We start from the raw sequence: 23,869 nt of genomic DNA on the forward strand, positions 1-23,869 counted from the left end.
ACACACACTTACGCTTCCACAGCATATTCTGATGCTTTACATGAGGCTTAACAACCTCTGGCAAAACATCAGGCACACACAGGGGTGTGCATGACAGCAGCCGCACACAGTAAACACACAAACAGACCTTTCACATCACATTCACATGTGCATTTAATATGTAATTATGCGTGTTTGTGGGCACACTGTGTGACACACCGGTACGACAAACGGGAAAGAGAGAGTGCTTTTGAATTGGAAACGTAATACTTACTTGATCTTAGGATATTTTCTTTGCTGTTGCATCGTGACTGCACCTAAATATGGAGAGGGCGATCCGGAGCAAGACGTGTAGGACAAAAGGAGAGAGAGAGAGAGCGAGAGAGAGAGAGAGAGAGAGAGAGAGAGAGAGAGAGAGAGAGAGAGAGAGAGAGATAATTTGAGATACACCAGGCTGCTCTGTTGACATGCTGGAGATGAGAAGCTGTTTATACACAACAGTCAGAGACATGACACACTGCACTGTGCACTTTGTCCTGCTGGTGGGAGACGGCTGCATCGCCTGCATTACTACCATTATCATCACTTGCTGTACATCATAGGTAATGTTCACACTGATAAATGCACTGACATATCTAAAAAGGAATACATGGACAAGGGCAACAACATACAGAGTGACAATAATTCATCACAAGGTCATAACAGATAGTAACTGTGCGACGGTGTAACATCAAATGTAGTGAAAATGTAGTGTCGAGTTTAGATAGTGGCTGTTCAGATATGGTGCAGCGTGGTAAGCTTTCTCTGGAGAGCGCTGATGCAGCATGATAGATGGCTGCACTAGCGCTTTACTACCTGTAATCTATGGCAAGGTGGGGAGGAGAGCAGAGGGGGTTAGAACCGGGCTGAGCTTTCCAGAAGCATCTTGAGACGACAGCTAACGGTTGTTAACGGTGAGGGGATGGAAAACATACAACGTTAAAAGTGATGCCGCTATTGTTTACAAGTAATGTATTTTTTGCTAAATTAGTTGCAACATTCCATCACAAGGACACCGTGGTGGAGGCAATACGTAGCCTCTCTCTCATGAGAGATTGAATAAAGACCACATATCCCAAAAAAGCCTGGTCTTCAAAATCAAGATCTGCCATAAATAATGTCCCAATTCCATACAACATACTGTAAAGTGCAGTACTATATTGTATTTGTCATACTATTCTTTACAATAAACAATAACATTTATCGTTTTGGACGATCAGAAACGTTTTCTTTTGAGGCGGCGTTCCAAAGTAAAATAGTTTCTTCAAAGATTCAACTTAAGCTCCACCAACTAGTTTTTCTTGAGTAACTATCATAGTCTTTATCAGAGGGTGCTTCGACATGTTTCACGGTAAAACTGAATATTTGAGGATATTGGTCACCTCTCCCCTCCATCCTTCCACCTCATTTTGAAGCGTTGTAAATCCTGTGTCATTAGATGAAAGCAATTATTTACATTTAAGTAACAGACACATTTACATTACATATATTTTTCGCTGAGGCGTTCACACACGTTAGTTGCCAGATCTCCCCGGTGTGTGTTGCTAAGAAAGAACAAGTTCTTAAGCAAAGTACATTTTCTGCAGGACTTTCTAAGAAATGCTACTGTCGAATGTTGGTAAGATGTTTGGAAAGATGGGTCCAATATTTGACCCAATACAGGAAACTGACTCTCAGCAGGCTGTCACCTCTCTGAGCTGTCTCTGTAATGTATTGAACGAGACTTTAACCGCATTGTTTTGGATGTTTTTATGCTATTTAAACATGTTTCCCTTGTTATCGCTCCATATTGCTCCGTTAGCTACGACGAATCACACGAGGTGCAGATTTGATTGACTGGTGGGGCGAGTTGCCCAAATTCTCATTTGTTTGGCAGATGTTTTACAAACACATCTGAAACCAATTTATAGAAGAGAAACAACAAGGATTGGACTAGATTTAGATATATTTGGAATATAACAAGATGTAAATGAACAATTGACACAGGATTAAACTGGAATAATTGTTTTCATTTCACTGGATGTGAAATGTTTTGAGCGTGAATACACGACACTACATACTCTAAACCTGCTTACGATTTGTATGTAGAGTGGAATTGGGACACAGCTAGGATTCTCCTCTGGTATAACAACGTACGGCAGATCTGATCAGAAGTTTCTTGGTGGAACAGTTTGCACATTTAATTCAGAGTGCAAAGCATATAATTAGTGGGAAATGAAAGCAAAAGCAAAAAGAGGCGACACAATAGGTGGCGACTGTCAAATAGAAGTGGGACGTGGACATGCAGTGGTCCCCTTTTCATCTCACCACTGCCATCAGGAGCCGCCAACCTCCTGGTGATCATGCTGTTTGTTAACGGTATTTATAGAAAAGTAACACAGCACCAATGCATTGATGCTACACAACAACAATAAACAACTCCATAGAAAGAACATTCTGTGTCACCGTATGAGCATCCTTTTGGAAAGCTCAGCCTTAGGAGAGGACTACATAAGGGAAGGAGATCCACATGTTCTACGTTAGCAAGCTACATGATTGGCACAGAATTAAAGTATTACTTTTTACAAATACTGTACACCAACATACATAAATAGGGCATAACTTTAGAAAAAATCAAATCTGATGCCATCTGATTCCGACATTGTACAAACTGTAGAAAATCAGGGCTGATATTTTTAACTTCAGTGTCTTTTTTATCCAATCGTTGGTCTCGATTTGAATGTCCATCCACCTTTATTCAGATGTGTTGACAAGCATTACGGCCTGTTGGTCTGTCTGTTGTTCTGTCTGTCCTAAGTCTTCTGGCAGTCCTACTTTTCTTTGTTGCATCTGCTGCATCTCAATAACACACATACGTTGGGTGTGGGCAGTGTCTGGTGTATGGAGACCCAAAACGCCCAATGCGAAGGATTCTCTACCCCACCCACCCCTTTCTCCCTCCTCGCTCCCTCACTGACACAATAACGAGGCTATAACTGTGACACCACTAGGCACCAAACAGCCGAGGTTAGAGGGTGAGAGATGGGAGGTGGGGCAAGGTGGGTGGGATGGTGGAGGAGGAGGGATGGAGAGACAGAGAGATAGAAAACCCCCAGCTAGATAGAAAGAAAGAGACAGCGAGTGGAAGGATGAAGATCAGCGTGACGTGGTCCCACAGCCCGGAAAGAAAAGAAACAAACAAAAACAGGAAGCACGGACTAGACAGACTTCACTAAACTACAGAGCCGAGACACAGCAGAAAGGAGGGAAAACAGGAGGAACAGAACAAAACAATAAAGACTCTTGCGGCCTGATGGCATCTACTTAACAGACATCCAGCACACCAGACATAGCTACTGAAAGCAGAGCATGTTAACCGGAAAGACAGAAACAGAGGCGGACAGACAGATGGAGGAAGAGAAAGAGAGACAGACAGAGAAAGTGTGCGAGGGGAGACGGAGACAGGAAGACTCCTAACAGACCGGACAGAGAAATAGTGAGACAGAGTGAACGACAGACAGATTGAGGACGAGAAAGAGACCAGTGGCAACAGGCAGATAGAGAGACATAGAGAGAAAGAGAGTGAGCGAGAGCTGGAGATATAGCTCAGCAAACGAGGAGGGAGAGAGGGAACGGGGGGGGGGGGGGGAGGGGGGGACACACAGAGCGGGGCGTTTGTTTTGCGCGCTCCTCGGAGGAGGGTGAGGGAAAGGCAAGGAGGAGGGTAAGGGGGCGGGATAGTTACTCGAGAGCTGAAGGTCCTCCTGCGATCATCTTTAAGCCCCTCCAACCTACACTGGAGCTAGTGGAGATAAAGCATCGAATCACAGGCATCAGTGCATCTGTCCTGGCAACCACAACACTACAGACAGACAGACAGACGGACAGACGGACGGACAGACATATGGACGAAGGGACAGACAGACAGACTGGCATCCACTACGACAAGCAACCCTATAGCAGGAGAAGGGAGCAGCAAGGAGAGAAGTGAGGTAGAAAGAAAGAAGGAGAAGAAGACAGAAGGAAAGCGCAGTGGGCTTTCAGGTGGCATAAGGAGCCACAGGAGTTCTTAAAAAGATGAACAGCTGAAAACATTTTGAACTATCCAACTTTCTCCAAAAAAAGAGAACGCAGGTGTCACTCTTGTGATGTTTCTTGGCCAACGATCATTTGGTCCGCGATGATGCTATCCGGTTAACTATCTGGGGATATGTTCTCATAGTCAACACATCCCATGAAAGGACTCACTCAATAAACTAACAAGTCTGCATCTGTATTCCTAATATAAGTTATTCCTCTCTGTGCATTGAGTGCCACTATCAAAAGTCTGTATTACCATGAACACACAACACACTGTTTATTCTATGACAATCCCACATGCACCATTCACCCAATAATCTTTTACCGTAAATTTTTTTCACAGGTGTGTATATATATATATATATATATATGCAAATTATATTGATTTTTAAATGTGCCTCTCTGTTCTTTTAACTTTTCTACATCTTATTTATTTATGTAGACCTCCATGATGGCACCAGCTGTGGTTGCTAGGAGACTTGTGCCACAACTGCATAGCCCTCATATATAGAGAGAGGGAGAGGCATGAGGAAAAAAGAGACAGAAAAAAGACAAAGGTGGGGATTAAGGGAGCTAAATACAGCTACAGCAAGACACAGATCAAACTTGCAGACATTGAAAAGCACAAATGAAAACTAACAACAGCTAGGACATTTTCGTACAAGGTGTGTGCCTTGCTAAAAAAATAACTGCAAAAGACATCTAAAAGAAAAAGGAGACACATTTAACGCAGAACAATTACAGCAGAATCTTACTACCTCGCTCGTCTCTTAAAACACACAGACAACCCACGAGAATCACAAGCTTCCTAATCCAGTTTCACATATCCCGCTACGGTAATTAATCAGAAATCTGTCCTGCAGCTAAGAGTAATGCAGTAAATATACAATCACTGTGAACTAAGAAACAGCTAAGAAACCTTGATGCAGTGTTGAGTGACGACACTAAGACTGACACCGGTGGAAAACAAGACCTCGGTATGGCAAAAAATAGTTAAGTAGCAAAGATCATACCATCAGAGGGCCATGGGGGAGACTGTTTGCAAATGGAGATGAACACAGTGGAAAAGCTACAGGAGGGTGTGTGCTGGGAAGTGAGTGTTCGTGGAGAATGAGTGAAGAAGCAGAATGAAGTTTGTTGGACGTATAGGGGAGGGGAGAGGGGGGGGGGGGGCAAGAAGCAGACTGTCAAACACTCTCACACTCATTTATAATCTACCTTCTACTGCAATCCCCCCTCTAGTGGTGGGAAAAGAGAGAGTGATCTCAAATGAGAGCTGCATGCGATGTACCCACACGCGCCTCATACACACAAACACAGAGAACTGTTAGAAACTCCCTCAGTGAGCAAAAAGGTGTGAAATAAAGTGACGGAAAGCCATTGTTGACACGTCTGTGTGAGTGTGTGTGTGTGTCTGAAGACTTGGGCTCGACACCTTCACTCGTCCTCATGGCATATTGCGGTACGCTGGGAATGCAGACACAGGAATAAATAAAATAAACAGTGGCCCCCATGCTCGAAACACTAATCACTCGACAAGCCGACCCCGTTGTCGCCACGGAAACAGCCTGACGACGGGTTGTCATGGAGATCTGCCAGGAAGATCAATGGGCTGGGGAACGGCTGGCGGCGGCGATGGTTTCTACGGACTCAGAATAGTGAGCGTGGCCAGGTCAGCGAGACAGGTGACTCTGGGGGCCGCAAGCCCCTCCGGGAAAATCGATGGCGCCAATAACCAGCTTGCTGAGAAGACGCTCCAGGAAATGATGGGATGTAACCACTGAAGTGCTACGCTCAGCACAAAACAAAAGAGCTGTCAAGACAAGTTATGCAAATAGGGGAAGATCTATCCGTCCGCCCTGAGGAGGAAAGGGCCGTGACAGGGCAAGGCAGGTTAGTTTTAAACCAGCTTGAACCGCCTCTCCCCATGGGACGGGGCAAGAGAGCGATGGAGCGGAGGACAACACGCCGGACTGATGGCGACAGAGTGGTAGAGGGCAGGACAAAATGGAACTGTGGAAATCCACAGTCAAGTGCTCCTCCCTGGAGAGTGGAGGAGAGGTGGAGAAGTGTGATTCAGCAAAGGTTCTCTCCACTGACTGCGAAGCACTGGCGGCTTCTCTTGGGCTTCCCAATTGTCGCCCCATGGATGATCTGTTAATCCAGACACACGCACTTGCGTTCCGATTTAGACCAGGTACACGCACACACACACACGCACACAAACACACTCGCATGCATGCATACACACACACACACACACACACACACACACACTGCAAAAACACTACAGCTTCACCAGTCACTGATACTCAAATAATATCAAATGACCAGATGTGTGATGAATAAGAGAGAATGAGTGCCGGTGGAGATCCTGAGAGAGAGAGAGGCAATGGGGAGGAACGTGACCACTAAGAGGTGGTGATACAAAGGGAAACTTCTCCAGCAACTCTGTGGTCAACACTTTCCAGCTAAGTTGCTGCTTTACCAAATTGATTAGTTTAAAAAAAACCTTTTAATTACTTTTCATTTGTTTTTTGTATCCGACTGTACTTCCATGAGTATCACCACACTAATAGGAAAACTTCTCTGAAAAACCGATGCACTACACACCTCCCCCTGCAGAAATCTGTGGGATGGGGAAATGAAAATTGTGTGTTTGTGTTTGCAAAATCGAAAACCCAATTCACACCTGGTATTAACATGTAATCTGCATCTGGATAATGATATCAGCTCACTGGCTTTGCTTTTAGACCTGGTATAAATCAACATGTTATCTCTTTTTTGGCCACATTGAGATTTCGACGTGGATATACAAGTTAGGCCGTACAAACATGGCATGTTCTGGGGTCAATGGAAGGGATGCTCCTGTGTGGGCTCAACATAGATTTTCTTTGGAAGGGGTCATCTACAGCTTCATACAGCAGGAAGAGGTTGTGGGGATCTTTAAACTTGATTTAATGCGATCTATTAACAAAAATGTAACATAATGTTTAGAACTATGTTTTCATAAATGTTTAATCACCCAGAACGAAGGATCGTGGGGAGCGTAGAATGAGTCTTTATATCTCCGCAGGGAGCAGGACCTGTTCATGCTGCCATGTTTCTACAGTAGCCCAGAACGGACAAACCAGAGAGCCTCTTGTGTTTGTACAGGAGCAGAAGGCCACTGAGTCTCTGATCATCTTGGGAGGGGAGAGGTGAGCAGAGGGGTTGATTACAATCTGCAACCTCACTGCTCTACACTCTGGTCCTTTAAATATCTGTGACTAAATAAGCAACAATCAAGTTAAAGTTAGTTAAATTTTTTTGAAAAAACATTATATACTAGGAGTTTAACATTTAAAAACTCAGCTATAGTCTGTTTCATCAGTGGTTGATCAAAAGTTCTGGCAGCATTAATAGAGGCCAACAACCCCACAGCTGACATCACATTTTGATTTAAATATTGCAAAATCTTTATGAATCTGCATAGAAAGTATACACCACCTCTTTCCACGATGAGCCCAGCTTACCTCAAACCAGTAAGAGGAGCACTGGAAATACAGAACTCTCTTGAGAAATCTCTGAAATGGAATAATAAAAAATGCTAATTTTCTAAAAAGAAATGTTTGTTCACGTATGAATTTCCGATATCCAGACACAGATCACTTGTTATAACCACACGTGTAAAGGTCTACTCTATTAATATCACCCTGCGTTGATCTTTCGCACTGTGACATCTTCACTTCTGGATTTTTTACTTTTGTGTCTCCAATATCTCCCACTCCAGCTTAACATAAGCCCCCATACAATGTATATATCATATTTGTTTTTGATCTTGGAGTATCACATGACAATAAACTATTGTAAGACCAGGTTTGCCAACCTCTTCCAGTCCGACATGCCATATTGTCTAAAATGTTGTCTCCGTGCCGCTCTTCCTCCGCTCTATCCCTGCCTGTATACATTTGTGCTGGTGTGTGTCACTGGTGTGGTGAGGTGCTACGTGGGATGCTCGTGGCCAGCATGCCGGTAGATAAGAGCTCGGTAGAAGGTTAGCGGGTTTACCTGGTCCAAGGTAGAGTACCTTGACTTGAGCGTGATGACCTCATCCAGGTGAGCCCTGAATTCTCTCCGTGAGGCCTGGGGGAAGCCACAGGATAGTCACTCACCTTCATGCCACACACCCTCTCGCACAGGTGCAGGCAACAGACATGCACTCCCACTCTGATCAACACAACACATCAGTTAGTGGTGCTTTTAAAACAGTTGCTCACAGTCTCCTAATTCTGGGCACAATTGTGCACACACACACACACACACACACACACACACACACACATGCACACACACACTCCAGAACTAACCTGACACACAGTTTGCAATCGCAACAAAGGACATTTAAAAATAAAAAGATTTTGCAAACAACAAGAAAACTACCAACAACACCACAAATGGATAAAGAACAGAACCATTGGATTGACAACAGCAAAACGCTGCTTTTGTGGACACAGTTGTCTATTAGTGTGTGTGTGTGTGTGTGCAAGTGGAAGTTAAGTGAACCCAAGGGAGTGCTTGACCCCTGGCCGTACCCAAGGCCTCTGTCTGGAAACATGTGACCTATAATACTCCATTAAGTGGTCTGTTTGTTTGGTGTTTCACTTTCAATCGTGATGCTATAAGAACATTATTTGGATGATGATGTTTTTGGAAAAGAGGCAATGCGTGGACAATTTTTTTGTAATTATTATTTAAACAAATAAGACATGTTGAAAATAACTTGCGGTGCTAACATTCATAATTTTTTTATGTTTCCAATGTGAATATAACTCATGATTGCGACTGAAAAAACAGCCTAACTGATACTGGATTTTTAGACCAATCTGAGACTAATATTTTAAAGTAAAATAAAGGATCTGATATAACATTACATCATTTTATGACCCAAAGAAGGAACTCTTGAATTAGGTTATCAACACATTGTAATTTAGAGATAGATATATGCTAGTAGCATATTTTAAAGTTGAAAATGTCAAAAAACAAACAAATATACCAGCATATTTGAACATATATTAAAGAAACTATAAAAACCAACAACAATAAGTGAAAAATGACTTTCGCATATTTTCTATTTCGAAAAAGTAAAACATATGTGATAGAAATACGATTAAATTGAATATTACCTCTCGCCACCTTTAAGATGGACATTATTTTTAAATTATGCTTCCAAACTCTTCTCGAGAAATCATTAGTGTACTATAACAGGTAATTAATGGATTCCGATATCACATTGGACAAGTGTCAGCACTCTTCACGCCCTTGCACTGAGGCCATGTCTTCATCAGTTTATCAGAGTCATTGGGGCCTGACCAGAGTAACAAGCACGGAGGCTTGCAGCACATTTACCGGGCCTCTTCCCTTTTACGAGATGCTTTGTGTGTGTGTGTGTGTCTGTGCGTGTGTGTGTGTGTGTGTGAGGCCCTTTTACACCCCTGAGATGTGTAAGCACACTTTGTTTGTGCAAACAATATCCCTTTTATTCAAATACATAATTCAAGCATGTTTCAACTTCAATTCTGAGGTTGAAACGCAGTTGAGGAAGATGCCAAGTGATGCAGGTTTATTCATTTCTTGATGTGTGTGTGGAAACAAGGCGAGGGTTAGATACAGAGCGTGTTCCAGACCGAAGGCAACGGGACATTTTACTACAAGACAAACATTTGACGAAAACACAACAAGACCACATACACACAACAAACAGAAAGGACAAACGGAAAGGATTGTGGGTAGTGTGTAGAAACACCACCAGGAGACAGCAGCAGTGCAGCAGGCAGGACAGCATGCACACAGAGGAAAGGATATGAAGTTTGGGGGGAAGGGGGGGAGCAGTCATTCCAGGCAGGAAGAAAGAAGTGCGGTTGGAGAGGAAGGGAGTAGAAAGGAGTCCGAAACGATGCCTTCGAACACATGCAGGAGTACCTCAGCAATGCTTAGGGTGGATGAACAGGAGGGGGGCCGCGCCTGGTGCCGCGAGGGAGGGGAGAAGAGAAGAGGGTTAACGGAGCCAAAGCCGGGTCGAGCAGGGGACAGAGGCACACAGAGACGGACGGGTGAAGCAGACGGCGTCCGCTGTCTTTCAGGAGGATATCTGCCTGACAGGTCTCTGTGTGACTGTCTCATGAGCCAAGGCAGCAAAGGGCATGAAGGGACAGGACAGGTCAGGACAGGTCAGGACAGCAGGTAGGGTTTCAGAGCAATAGGCGAAGAGGTTTCACAGTTTAAAACATCTCCCATTTTCCATCTTGTCAAACGCAGCTTACATTTGCAAGCGTGTCTGTTTATATTCATGAGACCAGAAAGCTAAATAGATTCCACATGTACTCCGTTAATACCCGAGGTTCAAATCTCGTATTGATCCGATGAGAAAGTTATAGAAAATCAGCCCAATGGGAGGATCTTCTTCCTGCTGAGCTCTTTCACAGAGAGCTGACTGACTGGTGGCAGCGCCACTATACCAAATCGCTCTTATATGTACCTAATCCAGGATTAAGATGCTTCTTGTAAACTCAAACGTCTGAGTCTGGAAGACATGTGGACTGTACCATGTGGGACACGCTCTCCTGGTTGCACACAGGTGTACAATGGAATGTGGGCTTGACATCCTGATTATCATAGACATGTCTTACAAGCATATGTGGCAACACATGACTTGCCTTCAAATAACGGCACTGATTTCAGCTGCAATATCACAGAAAGCATGCCGTTTTCCATCAGTATTTTCCACTATGTCAGGATATACATTGGCTGGAAAATTCCAATGGTTTTCAAGGTGCCAGAAATGCAGACCAACTGATAAAGGATGCACACCTCATTCACATATGGTACTGAAGGTGAATCAATGGAAGAGTCAACCACTGATCAAACATGTCTCCTTAACATCTCTTCTTCCCCATCATGTCGGACTCAGTAGACTAACATGTACACCGGAAATCACACTTGAAATAAAAGGAGCCAGGAAAAGGCTGTCATTTATATCAAGCACCCAATAGCATCACATATGACTGCTCTACTGGGGTCAGCCATGAGTGGACCATTTTCATTCATCTTGTAAGACAATTGCTTCCACCAAACATTGCTTCCACGAGAATGCACATGAAGGCGTTTATTACACTAATACGGTTGGTAAGAGGTTCCAGGAAGTTTCCACAGATTTCCTTAAATTCTAATATACATAACCCTTGATTCAGGTTTCAGATGTGAGCTTGATTTATTTTTTAACTATAGCTATTTTGCCATTAATTTACTGTGGGATTAGTCATTCACTATCCCCAAGACATCAAATGTATGGCATTTCATTATATTGGTATTTTGTCAAAAAATCTAAAACACAAAAATGCTTTTGCTCAATTGAAAATCGATTTAAAAACATCCCCGAGAAATGATGGTTAGCATTAAAGCCAAACTCACTGTGAATTATTACTCCAATGATGAGATTATTATTCCTCATGAAACAGTAATAGTTTTAGATTATTTGATAAAATGCCTTTTCAAAGCGGGGCCGTCAAGCAGATGAGCATCTCTTCCCTGCTAATTGAAACGCTTTCGATTCACAGTAGCTGCCCTCATCAGACTCACAGCTCAGGTAATGGACGCTGGCAGGAAACCACAGGAGGCGACACAGTGGAATTTAGGAGTGAACTCCTAAATTCCTGCAGCAGCGAGGTAGCAGTCAGTTAAGAGAAAGTTTCATTTAGCAACATCGAATGACGCTATTTGTCCTCTCCTCATTCCACACTCGTGTGCCAATTAAATGAATTCTGGATAATAAATTAAATATTGAAGTATTCAATATAGTATTTCGACAACATACTCTGAATAACACATCTCTGTCAAAGTTGCATGCACATTCTATCATTTGGAATAAAACCTTTGAATGTAAAAGCAAGCAAAACTATCTGGACATTCCACCACTACCCGACCAAAGGAAGAGACATATTCCAACACCAAAGTGTTGCATCATGTTTGGTCCAAGCCGTCATTCACCAGACATCTGGTCACCAGAAATCCATCCAAGAAACTGAAAGGAAAACTAAACTCTCGTAAACTCAATCATAATTCACACGAGGTTACGGTCGACCTCAAAAGTGCTCTGTGGAACCTTCTTGTAAACAAAGCTTCTGTTTACATTTATTGTTTATTACCAACGACATGTCTAACAGGAGAGTTTTTAATAGTATCTTAAATCTTTTATGTTTATATCCATTACTACTAGCCAGCAGTCTTCTTCTTCTTCTTCTTCTTCTTCTTCTTTTTCTTCACTGTCCTGTGCTTCAATGCATCGCTGCATTTCGTGGTGCATTAACACCACTTACAGATAAGTGGATTAGTGTGACACTGTTGGCAGGAATAAGTATCACATTAATACTATTGGTCAAATAATCCACACCACAGACATCTTTGTTTTAGAGGAGGTTGACTAATTAAGTAAAGTCTTTTTTTTATTTTATTTTTTTTATTTTTTATTTTTTATTCTTGTGTGTTGCTGCTACTGACTCGACAAATTTCCCCTTGGGGATTAATAAAGTATATATCTATCTATCTATCATTTTAAACTTGGCTCTCCCGTCAGGAGTACATTCTTATAATTGTGACAATTCTAATTTCTATTGTCGAGCTTCAGAAAACACAGACTCACACATGTAATGTGTAATGCATGTGCAAATGAACACTTTGCCGGCAAGTAGATCCGAATTTCTACTCCTGGATCACTTTAGTGACATATTCCTCATATCTTAACCGAGGAATAGATTCAGTGTGAGCGGCGTCGACATCTTTTGAGTGGTATCACACACTCTGAGTGGGCAGGATTCTGAGGAGTTGATGCATTTTGCTGCCACATTAAAACGTGGGCGCTGTCAGTGCTCCAAACTGTTTCGTGCTTACGGACAGCAAGTTCTTGAAACCCCGAAGCATGTGCCGCACGCTCTCCAGGCCAACCCTGATCATCCGTCACTGCTCTCCTATGGCTGAGCCGCATCGACATCAATTAGGAATTAATGAGCTCTTGAGTGTGTTGTCAGCCTGGTGGAGAGAGTGAGAGCTAACACAGCTAATTTGACAGACTTGTGTTATGCTGGTCACCAGTCTAACCCCCCCCCCCTTCTAGTTTGCATGGTGAATGAACACGCTCAGTACAGCTGGACGGACTTTCCTTCATGTCTGTCTGACCGTCTTCCCCCCCCTCCACTCTGACTGTTTGTCTCTCTTTCTGTCTCCCTTTTCAAAGCTCTCTTACACTCTCTCTTTCCCTGCATGGATCTATTCAACACACTGTGGGAACCTTTGTGTGACTTTGCATCGAGAAAGCTGAACATTTATCGCTGTACCTGACATTTATCTATCGATAGAGTCTCCACTGATACATCCAAACCCTGCAGTTTCTCCCTGTCAGCTGTTTAAAGCCATCATGGATTTTGAAGGTGCTGCTTCCACACTTCTTCGTCCGTTTTCCCCTCATTTCCATTCCCCGGCTACTAATTGTTGGCTGGAGGGGAACACATGTTAACTCCAGGGAAAAGAAATAGCGGCGTAGGCGTTGGTATACCGAGGGCTTTCTGATTCTTCTCTTGCATGCATCTTACTGTCAGGTGCTCTGAGTAAAAGCAGCAGCTAAACGAGGAGAGGAGATGTGGATGGAGTTGCTTCTGTTTCTAAGAAGGCGAGCGCTTGATTTAAACACCGGCGGAGTCCTGCTTGCTCAGCGTCCTTTCTTTGTCGTTTGAACGTGTACCGTCCGCCCCCTTTACTGCAGAAACCCTACGGCCACAACATACACCACACACACCCCTCCATCGAGTTTAAGCCAGTCAAAAGTCCCATCGCTACATAATAATAATAATAATGCATTTCATTTTTATCGCACGCTTCCTTCAAAGAATCTCAGAGTGCCACACATATAGTGAAAACAAATAAAACCGATTAAAACATAGTTAAAGCAACCCATAAAAAGAAAAAAATCAGAATGTAATAGCTGACAATAAATTAACTCAAGGTAAAAAAAATGCCTTCCTTATTCCTCCATTCCCCCTCTCACATCATTCATGGCCTGACAGCGTACCTCCTTCAGGCATCATCAGCACACACACGTACACATGTTAATAAAAGAGCACAACTTATATTTACAAACACTCACAATGCATCCACCCTCATTTCCCCACAGCTAATAAGACAAAATCCTTCATTTCTTATTAAACAGGAGCAACAATTACTTCTACACACACACACACACACACGTACACTCAAAACCTGGAAACATTCTCCAGGATATGCAGGAGGAAAGACCTCACTTACCATCTTCTGCCTGGAGTCGGAACAGAATGAGCTCCACGCCACATGCACACAAGAACACACGCACACACTTTTACACACTCGCTAAGTGGGAGAGGGGGAATGAGGAAGAGTGAGCAAAAGAGAGAGAGAGAGAGGGGAAGGGAAGGCAGGAGAGAGAAGGACGCACAAGAGAGCGAAAGAGCAGCAAGGAAATGCAACAGCCGAAGAAGAGACAATAAGGAGGAGGAGAAAGAAGAAGAGGAGGGTACAGCTACACATACGCTGCTGCACTAAATCACACACGCGTGACTAAGGTCGGCGTGTGTGCGCGCATGTCTGTGTGGGTATGTGTGTGTGCATTTCCCATGAGCGCTTCTGATGAGGGAAATGACAAATGGGACTCTTTCTCTTCCTCCGCCCCCCACCCCAACCCTCACTTTGTTTTTCTCACGTCAAGACGCCCATGCTGAGGCTCATATGAGGTGAGCTACCGCACACGACAGCACAGCTCACCACACCTTCATCCCTTTCCTCTGACGTTGTGTCGTTCATTTTCAATTATAGCCATCTGTCCTTCCCCACCTCCCACTCTTTCAGTCCCCTGTCCTCTGTAACTCATTAGCTCGTTCACGCCCTCCCACTCTCTGTTCTTTTCTCTCCTCCCTTCGCCTTTTTCTATCACTCACTCCATCATAAATCCCCAACACCTCCAGCAGGCCAGGAGACGAGGAGTCACATTTATGAGCTGTACTGCATTGGAGGACAATAACACGTATCTTACTGCTGCTTTGCTGGAGACACACACACACACACACACACACAATCAATACAGTCCAGTAAAACCAAACATGAATAATATCAGTGGAACACAAAGGCATCTCCTAATCTATCGTTTCCACAGGGGAATAAACCTGTAAGGAATGTTTCTGCCAGAGCGCCACACTGCACCAGGCCAACAACACCGTCACTCACTCACTCAGTCAGTGCAATGTATGCACCCATAAACACAATCCAGTGTCATGGAAATAAAGAAAAGATGGCAAAAGACAAAAAAATCCTTAAAAGTGTGTCTTTCTCTCACCCCCGCAGCATCCAGAGTACTTTTAAAAACGACCTTGTGTGCAACAATAGCATATTTCTAAGTATGTATTAAATATGAATGCAAATATGGATTAATTGATTTAATTATAATTATTTTTTTGCAGTCTTCCCTTAGTGCTGCACACACAAACATTCTCCAGTCAGAGTAAAGCAGAAGGCTCTTTTTAGCCTGAGCGGTGAAACAAGGGGCAAAGAAATTAAAAAATTAAAATCTTAGTGAAACCATTACGTGACCCGTGTATAGAAGCATCTGCATTCCTTATCTTTCTCCGCTCTGTTATTGCAAACAAATAATCGTATTTGCTACCTTCTGTCCACAGTTACAGTTTGTTAAAATTAGAAATGAAAAAGAAGAAGAGCAAAAAAACACAAAACAACAACACTCAAAAATGTGCCAGACTCGTGTGTGGTGCGATTTCCTGTTTCTGCTTACCCAAATATGCTAACCCAAATAGACACAAACAATCCTCTGCAGAGGTCCTCCACAGTGCAGCTAGAGCGATGCACCCGGCGGACATTAGCACAGCCACTCCAGCAGAACACGCCCTGCTCCATCCTCACAGCTCAGAACAGGGACACGGGGGTTACAACACACACACAAACACACACGCACGCACACATTTTCTGCTGTATATTATTGATAGTTATGGACAGTACAGACTCATGTCTCTTGTACCGTTCTAGGTTGCAGGAAGAAGAGCTGTCGTGCGCTGCACGTCATTGATCCGCCACACTACAGCTGGCTGATTTGACATTGGAGTGGTGCTAACGCGCACGGCCGGGGCATAAATCATTCATCTCCCTCTGTCTGATGGCTTCACCCTGTCAATGATCCTCTGTCACGACTCATTTGCAAGTGATGAGTCTGTGATCTGTGTACAGATCGGGCTCAAGCCAAACAGCATGTGCAAATTCACACACCATGATTATCACATTTGTTATGAATGCTGTGAGAATCCTGCACGGGAGAAGACCGTTGAGTAGCCAAGCTTGGAGTTGCAAAGTGAATCTTGATAAACCAAATGATGTGAACAAGTCTACTTTTAAGTACCCGGTGGGTAAGGTTTACAAAATAGAGGACACATTTAGATTAGTGCGGAAATGTTTGGGTTAAATGATCCACTGGTTCGTATTCAAAGGTACGACAAGGAACCTTGAACTGGATATGAAACGGTCTCAGTGTAATACTGCCGCCGGGCCGGCTGGAGGGATGGTGGCACAGGAGAAGCAGAACGCAGGCTGTCCCACCCTGCTGCAGTAAAATGCGAGGTTTTAAAATCAGTAGCATATAGTAACACATTAATAACTAGAACGGGCACTCGGTAGAGCGCATACCTTCGCATATCACAAGATTGGGCATTGAATTATGAACATGTTGGCATTAGTTGCATGCCAATTGGATAAAAATTGACCGTGCTATGGTAAAAAGAAGATGTTGACCTTTCCATGACCTTGACCTTTGACCCGATTGATCCCAAAATCTAATCAAATGGTCCCCGGATAATAACCAATCATCCCACCAAATTCCATGCGATTCGGTTTAAAACTTTTTTTGTAATGCGAGGAACACGCATACAAATAAATAAATAAATAAATACACGGCGATCAAAACATAACCTTCCGCATTTTCAATGCGAAGGTAAACAGCACAATTGTATCTACTGCTCCAGATCATAACAACAAGTTACAGATGTTCCTATTTCCCAGGAGAATGCATTCGAGGTCTGGTGTATGAACGGATACATTCGCTCACTTCTTTGTTAACGTGGTGTTGTGGCAGCGACCTGAGTGACAACAAGTCCGTGGGGAAGGTCATGGAAGTGGCATGTGCTGAATTGCTCGACTGCACTGTAACTCATTTCCCACAGTCCAGTGAAGGAGGATTTGATTTCCAGAAGCCTTGGCATTGGCTCCAAAGCAATACATCAAGCCATTTATCAAAAGAAATGCTAAAGGACCGATGCAGAGTGAGGCAGTGTCCTCGAGGTGCACAAAACCTGCACACGTCTGTGTAGAGGCACTATGGCAGAGTAAGAGCATTGCATACTTTAATCAAAATAAATGCCAATATCAGTCAAGTTGATGGGATGTTTAGAACGCTTTTCAATACAGAGAGCATAAATACTGGTAGCACCTGCATATGCATCAGGGTGAAAGCTCAGATGGAAAGGGGAGAGTAGCGGCAAAGGTATTTCCATATATTTCTCCACTATGACTAGTATTTTAACTCATTACCTGCACTGTAGAAATTGAAGAAATACAGACTTCTACAAGAACAAGTATAAACTCAATTTATATGAAAAACGATGACGATCATTAGCGATGATTCCCTCAGATGTAATATATCCACTTCCGGGTCAACCTGCCAAATGACCTAACTACCTGTCACTGGGGATCTGCCAACAGTTGCAGAGGTTTCTAGCAGACTACTTCAGTCCATAGTCAAATGAACAAAAGTATGAAAAGACAGGTTGAAAAATGTGTCTCTGTAGTGCAAAATAAGTTTTGAGCTCGTAAAACAATCCTGCATTTTATAAAATACTGCCAGCTAGGGCAGTAATAATCTGGCTGTGACTAAGCAAAGAGTGAACATAAAACATTACAACCATCTAGAGAGAAAAATAGGCACAACCACAAAACACACACACGCACACGCGCACACACACACACACACACACACACACACACACACACACACACACACACACACACACACACACACACACACACACACACACACACACACACACACACACACACACACACACACACACACACACACTGAGTCAAAGCCCCATCTACCATATGCTTCATTAATCCAAACTCACCATTACATAACTGTACTAAATGCTCACAGGAGTGGAAGGATACAACTACCCTCCTTGTATCTTATGCCTGTGTGAGTGTGTGTCTGTGTGTGTCTGCCTTTGTGAGTTTGTGTGTGTGTGTGGACAAGTCAGAGACAGTGTGAAAGAAAATCTGGTTACATGAATGGCCATAGAGCTACTTGGTTTGTAATCCTTTTGTATCTGTCTGAATTTCTGGGATGTGGGATGTGTGTGTGTGTGTGTGTGTGTGTGCTACATATGAGATAGGACAGTCACTTTCTACCTTCAGGATAACGTTGTGTGTCCAAATGTACTGTGTCTCTGTGTGTGTGTGTGTGTTGTGTGTATTCCCAGTTGTTACTCGGTAGACAGATAGGATCGGACATTATTTCTTGCAGGTTTTTGCTTCATTGCAAAGCCTAATAAAAGCTACACACACAAACACAGACATGTTCACATGCAGCATTTTAACAAATGCACACGGTCAAAATCCATTCACATCATCACAAACTACGTGCGCATTTAAAGTGAAACCACATACACTTACTATCACACACACACACATAGTCCCGTAGCAGCTTGGCAAATGCTCCTTGAGCTGAAGTGCTGATGCACTCCCCGTGTGTGTCGTGATGCGTGTTTCTATCCGTGCTCCTGCTTCGTTTGTGTGGGAACCGCAGCAGCAGCTCTGGCGGTGACACGATTAAGACCTACCCGTACCTTCACACGCAGCGCTGCCAACAAGACCAAGCTAAGAAATCAACACAGCCACACAGTGGCACATGAAATGCACCAGTGAACAGAGCCATTCGGGCTCCGGCTCCGGGGACATTGTGTACATACTGTCGACAGCCGCTTGCAACGTGGGAATTTCAAAGAACATATGGCAGCTTGTCGCTGGGAAACAGCCTGTGACAGAATCTAAATAAGCTAAGAGCTATACCTAGAAAAGTCATTAACAGCCTGTTTTCTGCCACGCATAAAGACACACACGTGTACACGCGCGAGTCACACACAAACGCTGACTAATGTGGTTGGCAAGTGATTGTGACATGCTGGTGATGCTCAAACTGGATCGTTGACAAAGAAGGCTTCAGTGGAGAGAAAGGTGAGTGTATTTGGGCATGGTCAGGGGGCCGGGACTCCCTCAGTGCATCAATGGAGCCTGCATCGCTGCACTGGGACAGCAGCAGCAGCAGCAATAAAGCTCCAAGTGTCCAATTATTTACCTCTCTACACTCTGGAGCTCTGCTGCGGTCAGAAAACACCTCAGTTTGAGACTCTCTCACCGTCATCAATCTCACGATCTGTGATCACCACACGGAGTAAAGGAGAAATGTGGCATAGGTCTTGGTCAGCAACATGGGCCCGGTAGGTGAAAAGTGCTGGTAAATTAGAGAAATTAAACCAAGAACAATGTTACATGTGTCTTTCCGTTAATCCTGAATAAAACACTGGCAATTGTCCTCCTGCCAAGACAAAGGCTGAGAGTCAAACAACACAAGACAATCAATGTCATGTCATGTTATAGACAGCTGTCAGCTCATTGGTCACTCAGTAAAAAATCACTGAAACACCAGGTTAAAGAATCGATGAAAGAACTTCTGCACTGCTTAAATAAATATGTACATATAATCCAAACGCCAGGCTATACGCGACAATAGTGTGAGGACAGCGTTCATCATCTCTCCACAGAAAGCCGTGGAACACTCTCCAGGCCGAAGCCAGAACCGTCCATTCGTACTTGTGATTTTTGGGACAGATCAAGAACACGTTGGGATTCTGTTTGGCGGCCGACCCAAACCTAAACTGATTTGGTTTAAGACTAAGGGGGGAATCAGTAACAATTTCTACATGAGCTTTCACAAGAGATATTTCTAAGCTGTTGTCATTTCAAGCTTCAAGCTAATATGTTAATTTGTGCAATGAAAAAGAAACAAACAAAATCACAAAAACCTGCTGACTAAGGCGTCCAGGATCATGGAATCAGGATGGAGCACCGAACTGGAACACAACGTTGTCAATAAGGTATAATGGTCTTTTGTATAATTACATAGTGTAACTATATTGTACTGTACTGTGTTATTTAAGGCGTACTTTGCAGTATGGGTGATTTCTAAAAACTTCTACTATTTTCTAAAACATTTCAAAAGAGGTACATTAATGCTCTTGTGCAAGGATGTTCAATCAAACCTCTGCAGGTTCAAGTCCCATTAAAGCTCTGGCCTCAGCCAGTCAATTAAAAAACTCTCTCGGCCATCTCATTACTTGCTGCTTAGTTTTCCACATCTTGACCGATTGTTTTTACATATGGCTGAACTGCATATTTAAATGTTGACATTTCCAACAGACTTTAAAGAATGTGTTGTCCAGGTTAAGCCGGCTCTCTGGCGCTGCCCTCTCATCGCTCTACGAACACCGAGCAGAGAGAGAGGAAGGGAGCTCTCCTCCATCTCATGACCCGCCTATGCACCCGTCCTCCCTCCTCCACCGACATCCCATCCCACTGTTCCCATGGCAACCCTCTCATCTGTTCCCATAGCACCTGCCTTCTGTCCGGGAGACAAATGGAGACGTGACACTGACAGATGAGGTGGAAGAGAGAGAGAGAGAGACTGAGAGAGAGAGAGAGCAAGAGAAAGAGAGAGAGTTGACTCCATTCGGGATTTTAAAAACCTGCAGGAGAGATTGGTGAAAACATAGAAGGATACTTGGACATTTCAAATTGCAATTTGATGCTTTTTGCATCAATAATTGTGTCACCTAAACAATAAACAAGTCGAACTCAAAATGTTAAAGTATCCTATAAAAGTGGCGACAGTCAAAGCAGACTGAGGGGATATAGTTAACTGCAATATGTTGAATTAAACCTGGGGAATAATTCTGAAGGCAAACACATCCAAGCATGAGAACCACAACCTGCTGTCTCCAGAACACGAATACACACACTCACACACAACCAACAGGGCCTTCACACATAAGACACATTGACACAAAACACACACTTTACTAAATTGAGAAACTGGAAGAGAACACCAGTCAAGAGTGTGAGTGTGTGATGTGTAAGCAGGTACTGCAGAAAACTATCATTTGTTATACAGGACTGTCTCAGAAAATTAGAATATTGTGATAAAGTTCTTTATTTTCTGTAATGCAATTAAAAAAACAAAAATGTCATGCATTCTGGATTCATTACAAATCAACTGAAATATTGCAAGCCTTTTATTCTTTTAATATTGCTGATTATGGCTTACAGCTTAAGAAAACTCTAAAATCCTATCTCATAAAATTTTAATATTTCCTCAGACCAAGTAAAAAAAAGATTTATAACAGCTGAGTGTTTGTCAAGGCTCAGGAAACCCTTGCAGGTGTTTCGAGTTAATTAGACAATTCAAGTGATTTGTTTAATACCCTACTAGTATACTTTTTCATGATATTCTAATATTTAGAGATAGGATATTTGAGTTTTCTTAAGCTGTAAGCCATAATCAGCAATAAATCAGAATAAAAGGCTTGCAATATTTCAGTTGATTTGTAATGAATCCAGAATGCATGACATTTGTTTTTTTAATTGCATTACAGAAAATAAAGAACTTCATCACAATATTCTAATTTTCTGAGACAGTCCTGTATTTAAACTTAAATTAAAATGAACATAAACATGAATACAAATGAAAAACACATAAAAACCAAAATGCAATAAACAAAAAGGTTGAGGAAAAAAAGAGGAGTAGTACAATCTCTTTCCCCCCCAAAATAACTGAAAGGAAATATTGAATCACATTTAGAAATCTCTGTGGTTAGTAATAAAAGTGATTCCACTAGAAACCATACTGTATTGGTTTGAGCCCAAAATAGCAAATTGCATAGCTACAATAACCAGTTTGTGGAGGTAAACGCAGTTGAGCTGTGGGAGACAAAAAGAAGGGCTGAGCAGGCACAACAATGGGCTAAGGAAGGCTTTGAACGTGTGTGTGTGTGTGTGTGTGTGTGTGTGTGTGTGTGTGTGTGTGAGAGCATATACAGCATATGTAGTTGGAGGTGTAGCTTCTCTCACTCACATCCTGGGGGGAAACCTTTTGAAGTTTTAGATTAAGGCACTTTTCAAGGCCATCTTTAGATGAAATATTTGGGTTTTAGGTTGAATATATAATTGGGATTAGATTAGAGGTTGAACACAATATATATTTATATTATATATTTGCTTATTTTCTTCCACCTGTAGATTTCCGCTTAATTCACCAAAAGTTACCATTAGATAATTCCTAATTTGCATATTAATGGTAAATAATGATCTTAATCTATGTATGTTTCATGGGGATATCTATTCGTTACATGTTAAATGTATGTCTGAGCGCCAGTGTGTTTACTGCACGCGTACTCACTTTGGGCGTGGGACAGGAAGCGGTCGAGAGGCGGGACGTGGCCTGGGCGCGGGGCGACTCCGAGGGCGTGGTGCTGAGAGAGGCTGTATCCCTGGGTAACACTTGCACACCCCGCGAGATAATGGAGTCTGGGATCTGAGATCACACACACACACACGTGTAAACAACACACACCAAAGACCCATAGAGTATGCATATTGAAGATCCAGACACACACACACACACACACACACACACACACACACACACACACACACACACACACACACACACACACACACACACACACACACACACACACACACACACACACACACACACACACACAGACAGACAGAGAGAGAGAGATAGAGAGAGAGAGCGATATAGATGCTACAAATCTATATACAGACACAAAAAATAGCCGAGACGACAAATAATTCAACATCTCTAAAGTGTAGTCAAACTTAAACGACCACGCCTACTCACAGGGTTGGTGAAGATGAAAGTCAAATGACCTAAAAAATTTGACGTGATGATGACAAATAATAAGATATCGGGGGGGCGGAGTTTTACCAACATCCTTCTGTGACTGGACAATGAAGTGGGATGTTACCCTGACAACAGAGCCACAAAGCAGGGTCCAGGCTGCAGACAGGGCAGGATAGGATGATGGGTATGGAGAGATACTTGATGGTGCATGTAACTGCACAGAGTAGATTCACGCCACACGCCGTACACACACACAATGCACGCACAACTCACGCACGCACTCACGCATACATGCACGCACACGCAAGCATACACACATACACACACACGCTCAGATGTATGTAGAAACACACACACACAGATGTATGTAGAGACACACAGTCATGATATATGATACACAGAGATACATGACAAACTTACGGATGTTAAGGAACAGATTCACTCTTTTTTAACTCGACATTCTAACCGTGATGGAGATCACGAACAGGAAACGTGTTTATTGACTTTACTTTTTCATCGCTTCTGGCAAAAATAAATAAATACATAAAGTCAATAAAACCTGAAAGAGGGCTTGGAACTATCTGAGGATGAATTCATAGCACAATTCCACACATGTGGACCAAATATTGTACATGTATGTCCAACAAGGCCAGTCTCATGTTAAATGCTTCTCCAAATGCAGCTTTTGTTTTCCAG

The 23,869-nt window shown here is 43.0% G+C and overlaps 1 protein-coding gene across 19 annotated transcripts in view; it reads right to left on the reverse strand.

Annotated features, from left to right (window-relative positions):
- gphnb (gephyrin b) overlaps positions 1–23,869 on the reverse strand; it is an 84,749-nt gene that overhangs the window by 17,602 nt on the left and 43,278 nt on the right. For 8 of the 19 annotated variants that reach the window (XM_056428161.1, XM_056428157.1, XM_056428149.1 and 5 more), the window contains 5 exons: positions 22,703–22,837; positions 22,192–22,224; positions 10,039–10,080; positions 8,128–8,202; positions 254–296 (listed from right to left, as the gene is read on the reverse strand). In XM_056428161.1, the coding sequence (XP_056284136.1) occupies positions 254–296; positions 8,128–8,202; positions 10,039–10,080; positions 22,192–22,224; positions 22,703–22,837 (328 nt within the window). Of the gene's footprint in view, positions 1–253; positions 297–3,742; positions 3,800–8,127; positions 8,203–10,038; positions 10,081–22,191; positions 22,225–22,702; positions 22,838–23,869 lie in introns of all 19 variants that reach the window. The other 11 variants (XM_056428167.1, XM_056428160.1, XM_056428159.1 and 8 more) reach the window with 7 other exon arrangements.

This window comes from Pseudoliparis swirei, chromosome 12, assembly GCF_029220125.1.
Source record: "Pseudoliparis swirei isolate HS2019 ecotype Mariana Trench chromosome 12, NWPU_hadal_v1, whole genome shotgun sequence".
Classification (NCBI taxonomy): Eukaryota; Metazoa; Chordata; class Actinopteri; order Perciformes; family Liparidae; genus Pseudoliparis; species Pseudoliparis swirei.